Raw genomic sequence first — 21,102 nt, 5'->3', positions numbered from 1 at the left:
TCCCTTGAAGCTATAGTTACAGGTGGTAGTAGGCCTCTGGACACTGAATGTGAATGTCTGGATGTTGGGGAACTCACCTCAGATCCTGGAAGGGGAAGTGAGGGTTTTCCCCCCCCTGAAGTTGCCGCTAGTTGTAGCTGCTTTCACTTTCTCAGTCTACATCAGAGGCAAAGCCCATGCACTGCATTTGCCTCTGCTGGAAGCATTTTAAGAAGAAAGATACGGGGGGGGGGGGGTGGGGTGGGGAGTGGGGAGGGATATCAGACTGAACTAGCAGGGAAAATAGGCAAGCAGTAAGAAGCCATATATGATGAAAAGAGTTAGCTAGGACAGAGTAGGAGAGCCCTTCAGAGAAAAGTGTTAATTGTGTGGATGAAGAGTGAGTCATGGGTGTGTAAGAGCAGAAAGAACTGTGGTGTAGGTATGGGAGTATCTGCATTCAGGACTCTAGCCTAAAGCCAGACGTGGTGGCTCGCACGGGTAACCCCAGCACTTGGGAGTGCAGAGGTAGGAGGATCAGTACAAGTTTGAGGCCAGCCTGAGCTAGGGGTACATAGAATAACTATGTAGGTCTGTATGTGTGAGTTCCTGGGGAAGTCAGAGGCCAGACTCTGGGAGCTGGAGTTACAAGCCATTGTTGTAAGCCAGTCAGTGTGGGTGCTGTGAATGAATGGGGCCTCTGTAAATGCAGCAAGTGCTCTTAACCACTGAGCCATTTCTCCAACCCCTTTTCCTTCTTTCCTTCCTTCCTTCCTTCCTTCCTTCCTTCCTTCCTTCCTTCCTTCCTTCCTTCCTTCCTCCTTCCCTCCCTCCCTCCCTCTCTCCCTTCCTTTCTTCCTTCCTTCCTTCCCTTTCTTTCTTTTTTTGAGACAGGGTTTCTCTGCGTAGCTTTGGAACCTGTCCTGGAACTCACTCTATAGACCGGGTTGGCCTCGAACTCAAAGAGATGCACCCGCCTCTGCCTCCTGAGTGCTGGGATTAAAAGGCTTGTGCCACAACCACCTGGCTCCTTTTTTATAACTTTTTTAAGGCACAAAATACTTGATAGTATTTCAATTCCCAGTTAGCTAGCAGGGAAAACAAATCAAGTGAGTTTCTGTTTCTCTGTTAGGAAATCAACTGTAAAAGGGAAGTCTTCTGCTCTTGCATGTGTGGAACTGAAGCTTTCAAATTTGAGATTTTGATATTTATATAAATATGTTTAGCATTGTACCTTGGTAAACAAATTGAACCTGTTTTCTTGCTCAGGCAATATTTGCGGACTCTGGGCTAGGTTAAGTAAGTTGACCTAGAGTCACATGTCTTCAGAACCCAAAGTAACCCAGGGTTGTCCAGAATGGCAGGGTTACTTCTGGGAAACACCGTTCATTGGTGCAATTACGTCATCTTTAAACATATTAGTGTGTATGAAGTGGCCGGAGGAAAAGCAAACCCTGGCTCCTCGCCCTTACAGCCTGTGGTTCTGTGTTTTTAAAAGCCTAATAACAGACATTAGCAGTGGTAATTGTATGTGTGTCTTAATAGCAAGACTTTTGGTCTGAGGTGTTTGCTTATTGCTCACTAACTACAGCAGCTGGTTCTGCTGTCAGCTCTCACTTTATGTGTAAGGCTACCAGACAGGTCGAGGTGAAGCAGGTGACCCAAGGCAGTAAGTCTAGGGAACTGACCAGGCAGTGGTTGTGTAGGCCTCTGACTTTCCGATTCACAGAAGTGCTGTCCTGTCCACCACTGTGACGGTGTCTCCTCTGAGATCTGTCTTTGCAGGACCAACGTATGGGTCAACACTGAGCATCCTGTGCTTTGTTTGTGTGGTGTCCTCAGCTCTTGGGTGACGTCTGGGCATTGTTATTTCACTACCATTTGGCAGTGTAATGCGACCGGCAATCCAGGGTGTATTACAGAGACAAGAGAGCGAAATGATCAAGGATGGAGAGGAGCTGTGTTATTTGAACTTTATGCTTTCGTGGGAGGCAGATTATAATTCAGTGTTTACCAGATAAGGCTAAAAATCTTGTGGCCAGATCTTCCAAGAAAGGTTATGCAAAGGAAATGTTTCTCGGAATTTAAAGAATTACATTTTTTAGGCAGGGTATCTTTAATCCCAGCAATTGGGAGGCAGAGGCAGGTGGATCTTTGTGAGTTCAAGGATAGCCTTGTCTGTAAGGCAAGTTTCTGGACAGCCAGGGTTACACAGAGAGACCCTGTCTCAACAATAGCATTACATTTTTTCATTTGTGTGTTTGGAGGGGCGGTGTTCATACCGTGGTGTATGGTATGGAGAGGCCAGGGCACAGCTGGTGGGAGTTGGTTCTCCCTGGGAGGTTGAACCCAGGTCAACAGGGTTGGTAACAAGTCCCCTTACCTGCGGAGCCATCTTGTTGGCCCATACCTGGTACAAGGAAGTTAGGCTCAGCTCCCTGCCGCCCCCGCCCCCCCCACGTTAGCATAACCAGCATTCTAAGAATGCACAGTGGTTATCTGTGATAGAGGGGTGGACTTCTGTGGACAGATTGGTGACCTTAAGCGAGTCACCTCACCTGACTCAGCCTTCCTCTGGAGAGCAGGCAGTTGTGAGGGCTGAGAGAGACACACAGTGCCCACAGTACACACAGTACAGTGCTGGTCAGTGGCTCTACACGGCTGCTGCTTTTATTCTTGTGGGTAGTTTATGTTGCTTTTATTAGAACCTTAATTTTTTGGGGATAGTACTTATTTTTATTTTATTATTTGTTTTGTTTGTTTTTTGAGACAGGGTTTCTCTGTTGCTTTGGAGCCTGTGTAGACCAGGCTGGCCTCGAACTCACAGAGATCCGCCTGTCTCTGCTTCCTAAGTTTTGGGATTAAAGGCGTGCGCCACCACCCAGCTACTTATTTTCATCTTATGTATGTATTTTGCCTGTGTGTATGCATCAGTGCCCAGATGTCAGAATGTTTTGGACCACATTCGCGCACCATTCTGTAGCTGGAGGCCGCTTGTTCATTGCTGGCCGTCCTGACCCGAAATAATTATACAGAAACTGTATTATTACAACACTGGCCTATTAGTTTATACTTCTTATTGGATCTTATATCTTAACCCATTTCTATTAATCTGTGTATTGCCACATGGTTGTGGCCTACTGGTAAGGTTCTGTCTGGTGTCCGGTGGTGTCTATCTCCTGTAGTGGCTCCATGGCTTCTCCTCCAACTTCGCCTACTCTCTCTTCCTCTATCTGCTTGGAATTCCTGCCTTGCCCTATTACAGGGTTTCTCTGTAGCTTTGGAGCCTGTCCTGGAACTAGCTTGTTAACCCATAACCCTGCCTCAGCTGCAGTGGTCCTAGAAACCTCGGCTAGCTCTCTCTGCTCCTGTAATAAAGGCTTGGTTTTCCTCCTGCATTAGTTTGCCCAGGCATTTTGATAGTCCCTGCACATTGAATTGCTCGTGAGATCACCAGATCAGCTTCCTATGAAAAAGACTCACAGGCTGGATTTCCTCGGTCGATTCTGTGTTCCTTTCACTGTGCCCTTCCTTCCTTCCTTCCTTCCTTCCTTCCTTCCTTCCTTCCTTCCTTCCTTCCTTCCTTCCTTCCTTCCCTCCTTCCTTCCCTCTCCCCCTCCCTCCCTCCCTTCTTTCCTTCTTTTTTCTTTGAACCAGTGCTTCTCTGTGTAGCCCTGATTGTTCCGGAACTCTCTTTGCAGACCAGGCTGGCCTCGATCTATCCACTCTGCTCCTGAGTGTTGGACCTCACTATGTTTCTCCCATTGAGCTTTTCTCCCCCATTGCCATTATTATTTTGACACAGAATCACTGTGTAGCCCAGGCTGGCCTAAAACTGAAGGTAGTTTTCTGCCTCAGCCTCGAGAGTGCCAGGAGTCCAGGCAGTTTCTGAGAACACAGGTGTGAGAATTGGGGGAATCTTGTAAGAATTGGCTTACAGGTGTGAGCCACCATGTTGATTTCCTCAGAAGATTTATTAACATTTTATGTAGCCAAGAAAAACTCATCAGGGTTCACGCTTGGCAAAGGATTTGAGAATTCCTTCACCAAAATACTTCGAGGCAAGCCTGGTCTACAAAAGAACCTTAATTTTTTTCCCCTTTCCTTTGCGCAGCTGGGGGAATGGTAGAGAAGGCCTGTGCCACAGGCCTTGTGTGTTAGAGATAACTTTCAGGGTTGGTTTCTTTCCGTCCTGTGAGTCCTGGTGATCACACTCGGAGGTTAGGCTTGGCTGCAGGTGCTTTTTACTGCCTGAGCTATCTTTTTTAATTAATTAATTTATTTATTAAAATTTTCCACCTCCTCCCCTCTGCCTGAGCTATCTTGTTGGTCCCAAAGAATTCTGTGACGAGCAACATCCAGATTTGTGGGAAACGTGCATTGCTGAAATTTGAGAAAGCATGGAGGTCTTACACAAGGCAAGTGAACTTCGGCTTTTTATACAAAAGGCATAAAGACCTGCTCTCTTTTTACCAGACATACTTCTTGTGGTTTTATAAAAGAAAGAGTACCTTTGTATATTCTAGTTAGGAAAAATGAAATCTTAGAAGGAGAGTTGTGTGTGGTACTCGGTGTTGAACCTAGAGTCTCATGCCTACTAGGCCAGTGCCCCGCCTACCTCTGAGCTTTATTACCACCATTTAAAAAAAATGTTTTTGAGACAGGGTTTCTCAGTAGCTTTGGAGCCTGGCTTGACACTAGCTCTTGTTGACCAGGCTGATCTCGAACTCATAGAGATTCTCCTGCCTCTGCCCCCTGAATGCTGGGATTAAAGGTGTGTGCAACCATGACCTGGTTTATTTTTATTTTTTTTAACTTTTACTTTGTGTTTAGATGTTTTGCCTGCATGTATGTCTATGTACCACATTGTTTGTATTTTTTAAAGAAGTATTTTATTTTTCATTCGCGCTGTGTGGTGTCTGTGTGGGTTTGTATAAGTGAGTGCGGGTCTGAGGCATTGGATCTCTTTAGTTACAGGTGGTTGTGAGATGCTTGATGTTGGTGCTGGGAATTGAACTTGGATCCTCTGGAAAAGCAATACACGCTCTGAACAGCTGAGCCACCTCTCCTTCCCTGTTCCTCCTCACCTTTTTGCTAATTTTGAGACAGGATCTCACTAAATTGCCTAGGCTGACTCTGAGCTCACTCTGATATTGTGCTCTTCTGCCTGCTTCCCAGTGGCTGTGATTAAGAGCCTGGACTACCCGGCCTGGCTAAAGGAAAGTCCTTTTAATTATGAGTCCTTCAGCTTTATAACATAGTTTCATACAAAACCAAACCAAAACCCAACAAAAAACGTTTAATGTGTGCTTTCCCTTTCCCATCTTGCTGTGGTCTCTTACAAATTGAGTTGTTGGGTCAGAGAGATCCTAGTTCAAGGTCCCTGCAGCCAAGCCCATGGACCTGAGTTTGATACCGGGGATCTACGTGATGCAAGGAGAAAACCAACTCTTGCAAGTTGTGCTCTGACCTCCACACATGCTCTGTGTACATGCCCGTTCTCTCTCTCTCTCTCTCTCTCTCTCTCTCTCTCTCTCTCTCTCTCCAGCTTAAGCTATAGAGGTCCGTCTCAAAAAAGACAAGTTGGTTTCTGCCCTCCCCCTTTCATATCCTGAAAAATAGTGGAGACACTGGCCCCAGAAAATGAGTTTAATCCGGCCAGGGACAGGGAGACTTGAAGTTGAGGAACTCCTCCTCCTTGCCTCAGTAGTAAGGTACTTGCACTCCAGTGGTGGTGCTCCCAGGACTGATAAGATGACATCACAGCACATTCAGGATGCTCAGGGCCATTTAGATGACCTCACAGGCCTGTAGCCTTCCTCTTTTCCTAAAGTACTGTTAAAGGCTCACTTCTGGTTCTCTCTTTTGACTTACATTTCTTACTAAAATTTGTCAAATACAGGTTTATATCTGACTTGTCCATAGCTTGCTAATAGTGAGGCATCTAGAGGACACATTTAGGCTACATGTGAAATAGAGTCTGTGTGTGTGTGTGTGTGTGTGTGTGTGAATAAATCAGATTAAGGGCTCCTAAAGTTAGCATATTAAGGTGCTTACTGTCAAATATGACTGTCTGCATTAAATGTCTAGGTACCATGTGGTGGAAAGAAAGCTGACTTCCACATGTGCAGTGTGGTGCATCTGTGTGCATCTGGATAGCAGTTTTAGAGACAGCTTTTTTAAATATTTATTTATTATGTATACAATATTCTATCTGCAGGCCAGAAGAGGGCACCAGACCTCATTACAGGTGGTTGTGAGCCACCATGTGGTTGCTGGGAATTGAACTCAGGACCTTTGGAAGGGCAGGCAATGCTGTTAACCACTGAGCCATCTCTCCAGCCCCCTAGAGACAGCTTTATTGAGATAGGTTTCAGAAAGTTCACCAATCAAAGAATACAATTCAGCGGTCTTTAGTGTATTCACAGTTATGGGTGGCCATTGACATAGTCTAGAATAGTTTTGTTACCTAAAAAGATTAGTTCAGTATATATATATATATGCTTTGTTTGTTTGTTTTTGAGACAGGGTTTCTCTGTGTAACAGCCCTAGCTGTCCTGGAACTAGCTCTTGTAGCCTAGGCTGGCCTCCAACTCCCAGAGATCCACCTGCCTCTGCCTCCCGAGTGCTAGGATTAAATGTGTGCCCTGCTAGTGCTTTCTTTATAAATTGCCTTAGTCATGGTGCCTGCTCACAGCAGTAGAACATGACTCGGACAAAACTGTAGAGGTCTAGCTTAACTTGTGCCAGCCCATGTCAGACCCAGCACCTCACGCAGGCGGGCACACAGGAGGGCACACAGGCACAGTAATGCCTCAGCCTGTTGTGACAGGCTTTGTTCAGCTTTAATACCTTTTCTCCATATCTTTTTTTTTTAAGGCCACACAGTAAGAGCCACAGATTCTCTTTGATTTTTTAAAAAACTTTATTTAATTTTATGTATGAGTACTCTACATGTACACAGTCCTGCTGGAAAAAGGCACCAGACCCTGTTATAAATGGTTGTGAGCCACCATGTAGGTGCTGGGAATCAAACTCAGGACCTCTGAAAGAGCAGCTGGTGCTCTTAACCGCTGAGCCATCTCTCCAGCCCTTCCATGTCTGTTTACAGCTAACCTCCTGCCCTTTAGCCTTACCTCCAGCCTTACCTCTCCAGTTTTCTTTAACCACTTTCCAGCGGCAGTTCCCTAATGCGCCTGCGCATGGTGCTCCAGGGTTTCCTGGTTCAGTGGTGCTGTCGTTACCTAACCTATGGGGTGGTAACTGAAGCAAAGCAGCCTGTGGGTTGGCCTCTCTGGAATCCGACACTCGTCCTTGATGTCGCAACCCGTGCTTAGGCAGGGTCACAGAAGTGGTGTTAAGGTAGTGCAGCTCCGGACAGGCCCCACCCTCCGAGCACCACGGAGCCAGCAGGTGAGACAACTGGTCCTCAGAAAACTATGACGTATCTAGTGTCCTTGGAAGCAGGACTGTAAGTGGTCAGCTGAATTTTAAAACTAAGTTAGAAAAATAGCTGAGCATCTTATGGGGAAGTGGAGCACGGAAAAGTGAAGCTAACTTAGTTCCTCTGTGTGTGGGGAGGGGGCATACACAATTGGCCAAGCTCATTAGATATTTTTGGGGTGGTGCTTGATTCTGTAGTCCTGGATGGCCTAGAACTTTCTGTGTAAACTCTACTGGCCGTGAGAGATCCACTTCCTCTGCTTCCTGAGTCTTCCTTCCTTCCTTCCTTCCTTCCTTCCTTCCTTCCTTCCTTCCTTCCTCCCTTCCTCCCTTCCTCCCTTCCTCCCTCCCTCCCTCCCTCCCTCCCTCCCTCCCTCCCTCCCTCCCTCCCTCCCTCCCTCCCTTCCTCCCTTCTCTCTTCCTCCCTCCCTCCTTCTTCCCTCCCTTCCTCCCTCTTCCCTCCCTCCCCCTCCCCCCTCCCTTTCTTTCGAGACTGGGTTTCTCTGTGTAGCACTGGCTGTCCTGAAACTTGCTCTGTAACTCAATAGACCAGGTTGAACTCAGAGATCCACCTGCCTACCACTGCCCACCCTGAGCAGACCATTTGAAAGAAACAGATATGGAGCTGGGGATGTGCCTCAGTTGGTAGAGTGCAAGGCCCCCAAGTTGCATCCCCAGGACACTTGCAATCCGGGCACCCAGGAGACTGAGTCTATGGCTAGCATAGGTGATGGGGGAGACCTTGTCTTAACAAAACAAGAAGCCAGTCATTTCTCAACAAAAGCAGCAAATTCATTTTGATGTTCTGGGAAAAATGCAGAAAAGAAGGAAATTTAGAGTAGTCATAATTCCACTGCCCAGAAGTGACCATCACTTATTTGATCACTTAATATCCAGTTTTAAGTAAATGACTAAAGAAACAAACATATACCATGAAAAAGTCACTAATGGTGTTGCCTGGTGGGTCCAAACATTCTTTTTCTCTTCCTTTTTTTTTTTTTTGCAATAGTGCTTGAGCCTACAGCCTTTCATTCATGTTAGGCAAATGCTATACCACTGGGCTACATCTTCAGTGTGTGTGTGTGTGTGTGTGTGTGTGTGTGTGTGTGTGTGTGTGCGCGCATGCGCGCACCATAACATGCATGTGTTGGTAATGGAGATTACTTGAGGGAATTGGTTCTCTTTTACCATGTGGGTCCAGGGGATTGAATTTAGATTGTCATGCTTGACAGTGAACACCTTTACCTGTTTACTCATTTTTCTCGTTCCTGTATTTATTTTGAATTTTAAAAGATTTATCTATTTTATGTGTATGAATGTTTTGCGTGCGTGCATGTATGTGCCCTGTATGTCTTGAGCACATAGGCCAAAAGAAGGAATTGGATCCCTTGGAATAACAGTTATATAGGTAAATATATATAATAGATAGATAATATAGATAATATAATAGATAATAATTATATAATAAATCATGAACCACCAGATGGGGACTGGGAATGGAACCATCATTGAACCATTTCTCTAGTCCCAGTTTGTTTGTTTTTGAGGCAAAGTCTCCTTGTGTATCCTTTGTTGGCCTGGAACTTGCTATGTAGACCAGACTGGTCTCGAACTCAGAGACTGCCTGTCTCTGTCTTCTCAGTGCTGGCATGAAAGGTGTGTACCACCATGCCTGTGTTTGTTTTTTTGTTGAGATAGGGTCCACATTGTGTTTGCATCATCTTCCTGCTATAGTTTCTCCAGTGCTAGGATATCATTTAAGGCAAACCACTGGGAATGTCTCTTGGTCTGCACACATTGCACTGAGCTGTTTAGGTTGAATTTTCTGAGTGAAGGAATATAAACAATTTACAAATACTTTTGGAATATAAGGTTGAATTCTCTTTTTAGAATTTTCTAAGACGTGGCCTCATTCTGTAGCTCAGACTGCCTTGAACTCACGATCCTCTTGTCTCAGACTTCTGCGTGTTGGGATAATAGGTGCACATCACCATACCCAGCTTGGACCTCGTTGTTTTTCACAGTGTTGACATAGATCACATTCCTACCGATCGTGTTTGATTTCCATTTCTAAGGATCCTTGTCAGTAGTGGATATTATCATCAAATCTTTACTTTTATTCTCTTAAAATTTTTTTACATGTATGAATTTTTACCTGCATGTATGTCTGTGCACCATGTGTGTGCCTGGTGCCTGAGGAGGTCAGAAAAGGGTGTTAGATCTCACGGAACTGCTGTTACAGATGGTTGTGAGCCACCATGTGTGTGCTGGGAATCAAACCTGGGTCGTCCGGAAGAGCAGCAGTGCTCTTAATGGCTGATCTGTTTCTCCAGCCCCAAACCTTTAATTTTAAAGGAACAGCTATGGTATCTGGTGTCCCTGAGCTTCTGTTAAAGGAAGGTTAAATGTTTAAGTGTACTTTAGAGCTTTTAAAAATTGTAAGTCTTGATTGTGATGGCAAATGTAACATGAAACTCACCATCTTACCCATTTAATGCACAACTCAGTCATGTGCAGCACACATGTGTCATGTGCAGTACAGTACACACATGTCATGTGCCACACCTTCCTAGCTCTTTTGTGTCTGGCAGAACTGAAACTCTGTCTGTACATTGAACACAGAAAGTGTGCCATTTCCTCCTTGCTCCCTGGCCCCTGCCTACTTCCTGTACTGATTTGACTAGGTTAAAAGCCTCCAAGGAGAGTGTGGGCAATAGCTCAGCTGGCAGAGTCCTTGCTATGCAAACATGAGGACCCGAGTTTGGAGACCCCCCCATCCATGTAATATGCCCAATGTGGTGACATGTTTGTAACTCCACTGCAGGGTGGGGGCAGAGACAAGAGGCTCCTTGGCACTTCCTGTCTGACCAGACTAGACAAGTGGTGAGCACTGGGTTCAGGGAGGGGCGCTGCCTCTAAAAATATGATAGAGGAATTGAGAAAGACACTTGACATCAACCTCTGGCTTCCATTTGCACACATGTGCACCCACATGCACGTATGAACTTACACAAACATTACACACACATGCACACAAACCCTCATAAAAGTGGAATCATGAAGGATTTGTCTTTTGTGACCAAGTTTTTCACTAATATCTGTAAAGTCCATTTATGTCAGTGGTTCTCAACGCTGCAACCCTTTAATACATTCTTCATGTTGTGGTGCCCCACCCTAACCATAAAGATTATTTTCATTGCTACTTCATAGCTGTAATTTTGCGACTGTTATGAATCATAATATAAATGTCTGTCTTTTCTGATGGTCTTAGGTGACCCCTATGAGAGGAGAGTTCTTTGACCCCCAAAGGGGTGGTGATTCACAGGTTGAGAACCACTGATCTGATCTATGTAGTAGCATGTGCTGGTTACTTCCTTTTAAGGCTGAATGCTGTCATGTGCACACTCCACATTTTGTTTATTGTTCCATCCATCTATGAACACTTGAATTGCTTCTCCATCTTAGCCTTGAGAATAATTCTGCTATGAACATGTGTATGGATATCTCTTGAGATACTACTTGCATTTTTTTTAAATATATGCCCAGGGCCTGGAGAGATGGGTCAGTAGTTAAGAGCACTGGCTGAGCTTCTAAAGAACCCAGGTTCAATTGCCAACAACTACTTCATGGATCACAGTCATCTGTAACTCCAGTTCTTTATGATCTGACTCCTCTTTTGACCTCTGAGGGCAGCAGGCAGGCATGTGGTACACAGACATACATAAAGGCAGAATACCCATATGCATAAAATAAAATAACAAAAACTAAAATATATATCAGAAGTGGAATTGCTATGTATGAGAATTCTATTTTTAAAAATATTTTTTATTATTATTAATTTTAATTTTTTGAGACAGAATTTCTTTGTATAGACCAGGCTGTTCTCAAATTCACAGAGATCCGCCTGTCTCTGCCTCCTGAGGGCTGGGATTAAAGGTGTGCACCACCACTGCTAGGCTTTATAATGATGATGATGATGAAGAAGAACCAGGGATATTTTAAATAAAATATTATTTAAAGACTAGGTGAGCTCAGTTAATGGAACACCTGCCTAGCATGCGTAGGATCCTGGGTTCAGTTCTTTGTATTGCACACACAAATAGGACCAGATGATGGTAAACCTGACGGGCTGAGCAGAGAAGACTAGGCAGAAACTGGCAAACTCAGCTGAAGGCCTGAAGGAAGAAACACGTTACAAGAAATAGGAACAAGGAACAAGAAGTGGATCGATTGCTTTCTTGTTGGGTTAAAACAGAATGGCCTTGCTCATCCGTATATAGAGAGCCTTGCGACTCATTGGTGTAGATTTCAAGGTTTATTGATTGCTTGGCACCTGATTGGAGACTGCATTCTGGTTTGATCAGTCTGTTGAGCCTACTAGGGGACTCAGGCCAATCCAAAGGTTTTCTGTAAATTTCATTTAAATACCTTTTTGGTTTTAGTTTTATGGGTTGATTGTTGAAAACCTCTGCTCCCCTTTTTATAGAAATATTCTTTGGGAGATTCGCAAGAACATTTCATGAATTGATCTGTCCATCTTTTGTCTCGGAGGTTAGAAAGAATTTTTTATTATTTGACTTGGCTATTTTAAATTTTTGTGAATTTTCTTGTATTTATGTGTATGTGTGTGTGCCTGGTAGTCTGTGTGTGCATGAGTGTCTGCAGAAGCTGAAAGAGTGTATCCAACCCCTGGAATTGTAGTCACCGGTGGTTGTGAGCTGACTGGCACGGGTGCCGGGACCAAATCTGTATCCTCTACAAGAGCAGCAAGTGTTCCTAACTGCCGAGATGTCTTTCCAGTCGGTTTTCTCCTCCCCTGAGGCGAACCACAGATTTAAATTGACATGTGCTTTTATCAATTGCTGCTTTCCCATTTCTTTTTTTTTAAAATATTTTTAATGGTTTATTTAACTTTATTTTATGTGCATTGGTGTGAAGGTGTCAGACCCCCTGCAACTGGATCTTCAGATAGTTGTGAGCTGCCATGTGGGTACTGGGAATTGAACCCGGGTCCTCTGGAAGAGCAGTCAGTACTCTTAACCACTGAGCCATCTCTCTAGCCCCTGCTTTCCCAATTCTTGATTGATTTCTGTATTGTAGGCTGTCATACCCTGACTTTGGTACTGGGACCCGTCTGTGTGACGTAGCATTGCTTAGGGACCTCCTGGGCTAGAGGCATTTCCTAGTAAGGTGACTACATTGTCAACTCCCCAGCACGACCAGCCTTTCTCCCGCTGGGCAGAGCAATGGTGGGGTCCAGGATAGACACAACACAGCTTTCTTCCCGGAGGGGAGTATACTCCCTGGAGGAAATGCTTCTCAGGAGCTGGGTGTCGGGGTCAGGAGGTTGCATCTTGAGGGATAAGTGATAAGTTTCTGAGAACTGCAAACCAACAGAGTTCTCAGATGCCTTGGAAACGGCCACCTTTCTTCACTTTCTTAGGTTCTCCTGAGACTGACCCAGGATGGTTAGCCAACCCCTTAAATGGGTCCTGTCCCACAGGGACCTTCCTGCTTACTGCTCTTTTTTCCCTCTGGATACTAAGATTCATGTATATAACTTTAAAAAATAAAATAAAATAGCTGTGTTGGCCAGTTTTCTATCATTGCTAACAACCTTAAATGCAGGTGAGGTTTGTTTTGGCCCATGCTTTCAGAGGTGTGGGTTATCCTGTTTCTTTTAGGGCTTGTGACAACAGTTCGTAGCTGGAAGTGTAGGAAGAGAGGGGACTGGGGTCCCAGTGACTTAAGGGAAATCCTCCAGTGACTATTTCCTTGAACTAATCCCCGTCTCCTAAAGATCCGCTACTTCTAGGGAGCACGGAACTTGGAGCTGGGCCTTGAACACAGGGGCCCTCAGCAGATAGTTAAGACTATCTCCTCTTCTTTGCCTCTCTTCCCAGGGGATCTGCCTGCCCCTGCCTCGTCAGAGCTGGGAGTGTAAATGCATACCATCATATCTGGGTGCTAGACTCAAACTGAGGACTTCATGCTTGTATGGTCCTTTACTGACTGAGCCACCTCCCTTCTCTCTCTTAAATCAGCCAATGAAAGAGAGAGAAAACGTGTTTCCTTAACACAAAACCCACTAATTTCTCCCTGTGGCTTAGAAAGGCCTTTTCCACTCCAGGGTTAGGTCTGAATCCACCCATACTTAATGGGGGGAAGTCCTCACCTCTGACCCACTTGTCTATGTTACATCCCCACGGAGCCAGCTTTAGACACTGGAGTTGGGAAGCAGGTGGGTCGGAACTGAAGTCATACTTGTGCTCATTCCTTCACTTAGAGAGCTTGGGCCATCCTCGGCTACACAATGCAGTGAGCATGCTCAGTTCTCCCTCACAGGGTGGAGCCACACAAAAGCCCCACAGTTCTGCTTTGTTGGAGAAATGCAGTAGAACAGGATGGGGACACACACACAATATACATATATGAATATAAATTATGTATTATAAAATATATAATATATATAAGATTTACTATAACCATTTGCAATTATACAAATGGTTTGTTTGTTGAGATTCAGTTGCTCATAGACAACGTACAGCCAATCTCCAGAATTCTTTAACAATACCTCCCCTTGCCACCTCCCAGAAGCCACCATTTTGCTTCTGTCTGTGACAACTGTAGACATTTCCTGCATTTTTGTGTTTTTACGATGACATAATGGCCTCCAGGTTCATCTGTGGTGTATGCCCTCCCATTCCTGTCCCGGATTCCCTGCCCTGTCCTTTTCATGTTGTCCCCCTACTGTAATTATATCGTTATCTCCCAGGATGAGCCTGCTTTGCATTCTGCTTATGTCTAGGTCAGCACAGGGCATAAGGTAGGAACTCGGTCTGTTCAAATGCACGAGTCCCCTCGTTCCCAGTTGTATCTGTAGGTCGTCTTTCTGGATCACTCCGTATAGGTCTCTTTTGTACTAGCATCCTGTCCTTCAAGCCTCAGAAATGTTCTTTTGTTTGTTTGTTTGTTTTTGTTTTTGTTTTTGAGACAGGGTTTTTCTTGGAACCTGTCCTGGAACTAGCTCTTGTAGACCAGCTTGGCCTTGAACTCACAGAGATTTCACCTGGCTCTGCCTCCCAAGTGCTGGGATTAAAGACGTGCGCCACCACTGCCCGGCCAGAAATGTATTCTTACACAATTCTGGAGGCTAGGAGTTCAAAGCTGAGGTCTTAGCAGGATGTTCCTCCCTCTAGAAATTTAGGAAAGGATCCTTCCTTGTCCCCTCCCTTCAGGGCTCACTCTGTAGCTCAGGCTGACCTAGAACTCATGGCAATCCTAATGCTTCTGTTTCTTAAGTACCGGGACTACAGGCATGAGCCACACCTGGTCCTCCTCTTTCTCTTAGGAGGATGCTTGTCACTAGGTGTGGTGGACACGTTTAAACCCAGCACTTGGATAGTAGAAGCAGGAGGATCAGGATCAGCTACATAGGGAATTTGAGGCCTGCCTGGGGGTATGAGAGACCCTATCTCCCAACTCAAAAAGGAGTCTTGTCATTAGGCTTAGGATCCACTTAAGTAAGCTAGAAAGACTGTATCTGTGCATTTTAGACTGTATTTCCAAATAAAGCCACATTCACATATAGCATGAATAATAAAAATCTAGAGACAGAAATTGGGGTTCAGTCTGAAAACCAGAAAAGCAAAGCAGTTAAACTCTTACCTCAACCAAGGCTTGGGCGATCGCAAACTAAGGTTACTAAGCCTCTCTCTCCTCTCATTTTATATTTCCTCTAGTGCTGGGATTAAAGGCATGTGACTCCCTAGTACTGGGATTAAAGGTGAGGCACCACCACCTGGATCTGTTTCTGCAGTGATCTTATATAGCCCAGTGTGGCCTTGAACTCACAAGAGGTCCATCTGCCTGTGTCTCCCACATCCTGGGATTAAAGTGTGTGCCATCACTGCCTGACCTCTAGTGGATTATCTTTGCTCTTCTGATCTTTAGGAAGCTTTATTTATTAAAACACAAATAAAATATCACTATAGTCACAGATCCTGGCAGTGGTCTTTTTGGCAGTCACAATTCAATCCTACCCTCTGAGGACTCTATCTCTCTTAACCACATAGCACACATTTTAATCATCTGTTTTCATAGGTCTGGAGGGAGGGGGATGGGAAGTTGTGAATGAAAGTTTCATTTTCACAGGTTGCAGAGTCTGAGGAACATGGAGGACTCTAGAATGGAAGCTTGGTGTCACTAGTATTGATGATACCTTATTTTTCAGGTTGGTTGGGCCTGAGCTGAAGATGTTTCCCGAACAACAGAAAGAGGTAAGACACTACCTGTTCGTGTGTGGAAGTCTGGGCTGAAAACCTGCAAATAAATAACCCATGAATTTTGGCTTATCACAGATTGGTCCAAGTAGTAACTAGGAGCTGGTGATATCTTGGAAGGGGCTGAAGGAAGACAGAATCTCCCTGTCCCCACTGTAGACAGATCCACAACATTCCCTTTCTAGTCTGTGACGGAGCTATAGTGCACTCTGTCCGCCACTTGTCTGCCTAAACACTGGCTCCCAGGCCCAGAGTTCTCCCGGGTTCTGACCCCATCCTCCATCTGAGCACGTCTTTCTTGGTTTTCTGCCCTGCTATCCTTGGTACTGCCAGCTTTGAGTAGGGACCCAGGAACATGTCTGCCATTAGTTTCAGTCTGACCTGTTTGGTGTCTTCCAGAGCTCGGTGGTTGTTTTGCTTTTGTTTGTTTGTTTCCCACACAACTCAAGCAAGATTATCTTTTCTTGACTGAGTCCTGGACTTTTTTTTAAAAAATATTTATTTATTTATTATGTATACAATATTCTGTCTGCATGCATGCCTTCAGGTCAGAAGAGGGCACCAGACCTCATTACAGATGGTTGTGAGCCACCATGTGGTTGCCGGGAATTGAACTCAGGACCTTTGGAAGAGCAGGCAATGCCCTTAACTGCTGAGCCATCTCTCCAGTGCATGAGTCCTGGACTTAAGGCCTCCAAAGTCCAGTTTCCTGGGATAGTGTAATTCACTACCCAGAAGGATTGGTTCTATCTAGGAAAGTACTCACCAGTGTCTCAGGATGCTCAAACCTTTTATATAAAATGGTGCAGTATTTGCATACAACCTGCCCAATCCTTCCAAGTATTTATGTACTTTATTTATTTATCCAATCTTTTAAGGCAGGGTACCAGGCTGGCTTTGAATTCACTATACAGCCAAGACTGGGCTTGACTCTGATCCTTCTGCTTCTGCCTCCCCAGGAGTAGGGTTACAGGTGTGTGTCACCATGTCCAGTCATCTCTAGAAGACTTATAATGCCAAATGCAATGTAAATGCTGTGATAATAGTTATTTTATATCACTGAGGGGAGGATGACCGGGAAAAAAGCCTGTATATATCTAGTACAAATGTACTGTGTAGCCCAGGATAGCCCAGCCTTCTTCCAATTGTGTGTGCGCTGGTACATGTGTGTGGGTCCATGTACATGTGTGTGGAGGCCAGCCTTGGGTGTTATCCCTCAGATGACTGTCTGACTTGTGCGTTGAGACTCGTTTTTTCTCTGGGGCCTATCAATTAGGTTAAAGTGGCTGGCCATCGAGCCCCAGCAATTCTCCTCTACCTCCCCAGAACTGGGATTACAAATGTAAGCTACTGTGACCTTTTTTCAAATGCTTATTTATTTTATTATGTATACGATATTTTGTCTGTGTGTATGCCTGCAGGCCAGAAGAGGGCACCAGACCCCATTACAGATGGTTGTGAGCCCCCATGTGGATGCTGGGAATTGAACTCAGGACCTTTGGAAGAGCAGGCAATGAGCCTCTGAGCCATCTCTCCAGCCCCCACTGTGACCTGATTTTTAAGTGGATGCTAGGACTCAAACCCGGGTCTTTATGCTTGCCTGGAAAAACTTTCTAGACTGATCTATCTTCCCAGGCTCTGTTTTCAACTACTTTTGGCATGTTTTTGGTTGAATCCTTGGATGCAGAACCCATGGGTATGGGAGGCAGACACTATATGTAGTCTCCATTTCTTCTGAAAGCCAGAAGTACTACAACAGCCCATGATGGTCATGTAGTTAGATGTAGTTAGTTAGTCCAGGAGCCAAAACCATACTAAGGCAGGATACTACAGGTCTAGCGAGAACTTGCAGCTTCAGAGGGCAAAGTCTTGTCCCCTTTTTGGGCGGGGTGAATTCCTTACTACTACTGCCTTAGTCTGATATCACTGTCTGAGCAGCTGTGTCCACCAAGAGCACTGTTCCAAAGTCACAGTTAAAATTTTTCTTTCAGCCGGGCAGTGGTGGTGCACACCTTTAATCCCAGCACTCGGGAGGCAGAGGCAGGTGGATCTCTGTGAGTTTGAGGCCAGCCTGGTCTACAAGAGCTAGTTCCAGGTTTAAAAGCTACAGAGAAACCCTGTGTTGAAAAACTAAAAAAAAAAAAAAAAAGACAAAAAAACAAAAAATTCTTTCATTGTGTGTGTGTGTTCACCTATAAAAGCAACAAAAAACCTAATTTTGAACTTTATGTAGTCCAGGATGATCTTGACTTTGATATATATAGCTAATGTGTCCACCTCCTGAGTGTTGAGATTACAAGTATAGTTTATGCATTGCTAGGGATCAGACCAGGGTTTTATATATGGTTGACAAATACTCTCTCAACTGAGCTATGCCCTAGTTGTAAGAAGCTTGTGGTTGTTGGTTGATTCCGTTATTCTTATTTATCTAGCTTTCTTTTTATCTATCTATCTATCTATCTATCTATCTATCTATCTATCTATCTATCTATCTATCTATCTATCTGAGACAGGGTCTCACTATAGCTCTGGCTGTCATAGAATTCGCTATGTAAAGCAGACTGGCCTTGGACTCACAAAGATTCCGCTCTGCCTTCTAAGTACTGGGACTGAAGGTGTGTGCCACCACACTTGGCTTCATTCATTTGTTCTGTGTGTGTGTGTGTGTGTGTTTCTGAGTGTGTGTGCAGTTATGCATGTACATGTGGATGTGGAGGCCAGGAGTCAGCCTCAGGTGTTGTTTGTTCCTCATGTACTTTCTACCTAGTTTTATGGGACAAGGTCTCTCACTCGGCCTGGAACGTGCCAGTTATGATAGACTGTCTGGCTGGCGAACCGTGGAATTCTCTGTCTCTTCCTCCAGTGCTGGGATTACAGGTTTGTGCCACCATGTCCTTCTGCCACCAATCCAGGGAACAAACACATGTCTTTCCTATGTTTGCACGACGGACACATTGCCAATTGAGCTGTTACTCCTCACCCCAATTTGTTCAACTTTGTTCCTTCTATGCAGTCCAGACCCAAACTTCGGGAATGGTGACACACACATTTAGGGTGAGACCTCCTACCTCAGTTTACCTAGTCAGGATAATCCCTCATAGACCTGCCTGGAGGTCTGTCAGGGTAATTCCAGGTCCTGCCAAGCTAATAATCAATATTAGCTATTGAACCAACTGTATAAAGATAGCATATCAATGATCTTGAAGATGCCCTTTCTGATAAATGACTGTATAATAATATAATATCATTAATGAATTTAAAAATGGCAATTCCTTCAATGGAAAAGGGAAATAACATTCCGCATATAGATGGAGAGACGGTGTTCCAAAATCTAGTGTTTTGTCAGTAAGAAATAATTATAGAGAAGTGAGATCCAGGGTGTACTAGAGTATAAATCAGCTGTGTGTCCATTCTCCACAGGGCCCTGAGTGCTGAGCCGGCACCGCACAGCCAGACTCCCTGCACCTGGAGTCTAGGTACCTGCAGCCCCGAAGTCTTTCTCCAGTCCCACTTCTCCCCAGCTCCAGGGCTCGTCTTGCTCCCCTTTACCAGGTTTACTTTGGAGCCCTGACAGCTCGGCACAGTCTTGTCCCCGGGGCTATACCTAGTACCACCCTCCTGCTTTGCTGGCCTTCATACATTGTTGAAGGGGGCTGATGTTTTCTCTTCCTTCAGTCCTCAGTTGGGGGGCAGAAAGAGACTTCTGACAGCTTCATTTTCAAAAGGTGTTTTCATATCCTTGATTGCCCCAAGAGCACTCTACCCTCACAAGGCCAGCTTGAGGCTCCGAGTCTGTAGAGCGTAACTATTGGTTGTCGTTCAGTCAAGATCCCCCAATCACGTATGTAAGGGTCAGGTGTAGTATCACGGATTGTTCTAGAAGCTCGACCAGTGTTTGTATAAGCACTTTCCAGGTGGTGCCCATAGATAGCAGCCATTACTAATTAATCATGAGATTGGAATGGGGATTAGGACCTATTTGCCATCTTTGTTCAGGATGCAGATGGGCAGGAGTGGCATGCCAGCTCTACAGAACTGGTGGTGCCAGCCTCGAGGTTTGGTTATTATTATTTTTTTTTTTAAAGATTTGGGAAATGTAGTCTCTCTTGTCGAAACAGCTTTATTACCACAGTAAATCTAGCAAGAGGAGAGAAGGGAGTGGGAGTCCCCCTTGTTAGTTAAATATGTTCCATTTGCACATTGGTTTGAATTCCCAGGAGAGCAGTACCTCAGCTGATGGATTGTCCCTATAAAAAGGCCCTGGCATTGGGCCATTATAAAATTAAAATGAATTCAGACTCATTCATGCATGCAACTTTAATTTACAATTAAAATATTATGGTTACATATTTTAATAAGAATAATTAGACGGACCCAACTGAATCAACCCTTGTGTTTAATGAGACAGAACCCAGAATTTAAATGGAAAGGCAGGTGAGTGTGACAGGGGACACATTTCAGACAGCGTCTTCTGTGGAGTCAGGGGTTTTTGTCCTTTTTTATGTTCTAATGCCCAGGAAGAGCTGTTTGATTTCTCTGCTGCACTGAGGACCTTTGTCCCCTGCTTCAGGGAGCTTCTTTCCTGAAGGGGTAAAGGAGCTGCTCCCCTTTGTGGGACACTGTTTCCTGGAGACTCAGATCCTGTTCTTGACCATTGGATGCTGTTTCCCCCATGAGGGTGCTGGGCTTCTTCCTCAGCTGCTGGTGTAACTGGAACACCCCTCTTAGGGGGTAAGGCTTGTCTTCCTGCCTGTGTATTTGTCTACACCTGTGTATCTCCCTACTTCCTGAAGCATGATAACTGTAGGCTCCCTTTAGAGCCGTGGTTCTCAACCTGTGGGTCAAGACCCCATTGGGGTCAAATATCAGATATCTGGGGACTGGAGAGATGGCTCAGTGGTTAAGAGCACTGACTGTTCTTCCAGAGGTCCTGAGTTCAATTCCAGCAACCACATGGTGGCTCACAACCATCTGTAATGAGATCTGGCACCTTCTTCTGGCGTGCAGGAATACATGGAGGCAGAATGGTATATACATAATCATTCTTTTAAAAAATATCAGATATCCTGTATATCAGATATTTACATGATGATTCATAACAGTAGCAAAATTATAGCAAAATTAAGATGTAGCAATGAAATAATTTTATGGTGTGGGGTCACCATAACATGAGGAACTGTGTTAAAGGGTCACAGCATTAGGAAGGCTGAGAACCACTGATCTAGAGACTTACCTTAAAGATAAGGATTTTTCTTCTTCAAAGTGTCCATATTTCATGTTGGGGAATAGCAGCAGCTCATAGGTAATCACCCGTAACCACTTGAGTGAGTTCTATATTTTGATTATTTTGGTTTTTTGCTATGGGATCTTATTACATAGCCTTTGCTGTTCTGGAACT

General features: G+C 44.8%; 1 protein-coding gene across 4 annotated transcripts in view; it reads left to right on the top strand.

The window, feature by feature from the left end:
* Positions 1-21,102, top strand: part of Snx10 (sorting nexin 10) — a 64,421-nt gene that overhangs the window by 17,202 nt on the left and 26,117 nt on the right. For 2 of the 4 annotated variants that reach the window (XM_048440349.3, XM_048440345.3), the window contains exon 2: positions 15,656-15,701. In XM_048440349.3, coding sequence (XP_048296306.1) covers positions 15,678-15,701 — 24 coding nt within the window. In that variant the 5' untranslated portion in view covers positions 15,656-15,677. Of the gene's footprint in view, positions 1-4,317; positions 4,398-7,295; positions 7,393-15,655; positions 15,702-21,102 lie in introns of those variants that run through there. The other 2 variants (XM_048440348.3, XM_048440347.3) reach the window with 2 other exon arrangements.

The sequence above is a fragment of the Myodes glareolus genome, chromosome 6 (genome assembly GCF_982192425.1).
Source record: "Myodes glareolus chromosome 6, mMyoGla1.1, whole genome shotgun sequence".
Taxonomy (NCBI): domain Eukaryota; kingdom Metazoa; phylum Chordata; class Mammalia; order Rodentia; family Cricetidae; genus Myodes; species Myodes glareolus.
The sequence above is the reverse complement of the archived record's forward strand: the minus strand, read 5'-3'. Positions and strand labels throughout refer to the sequence as shown.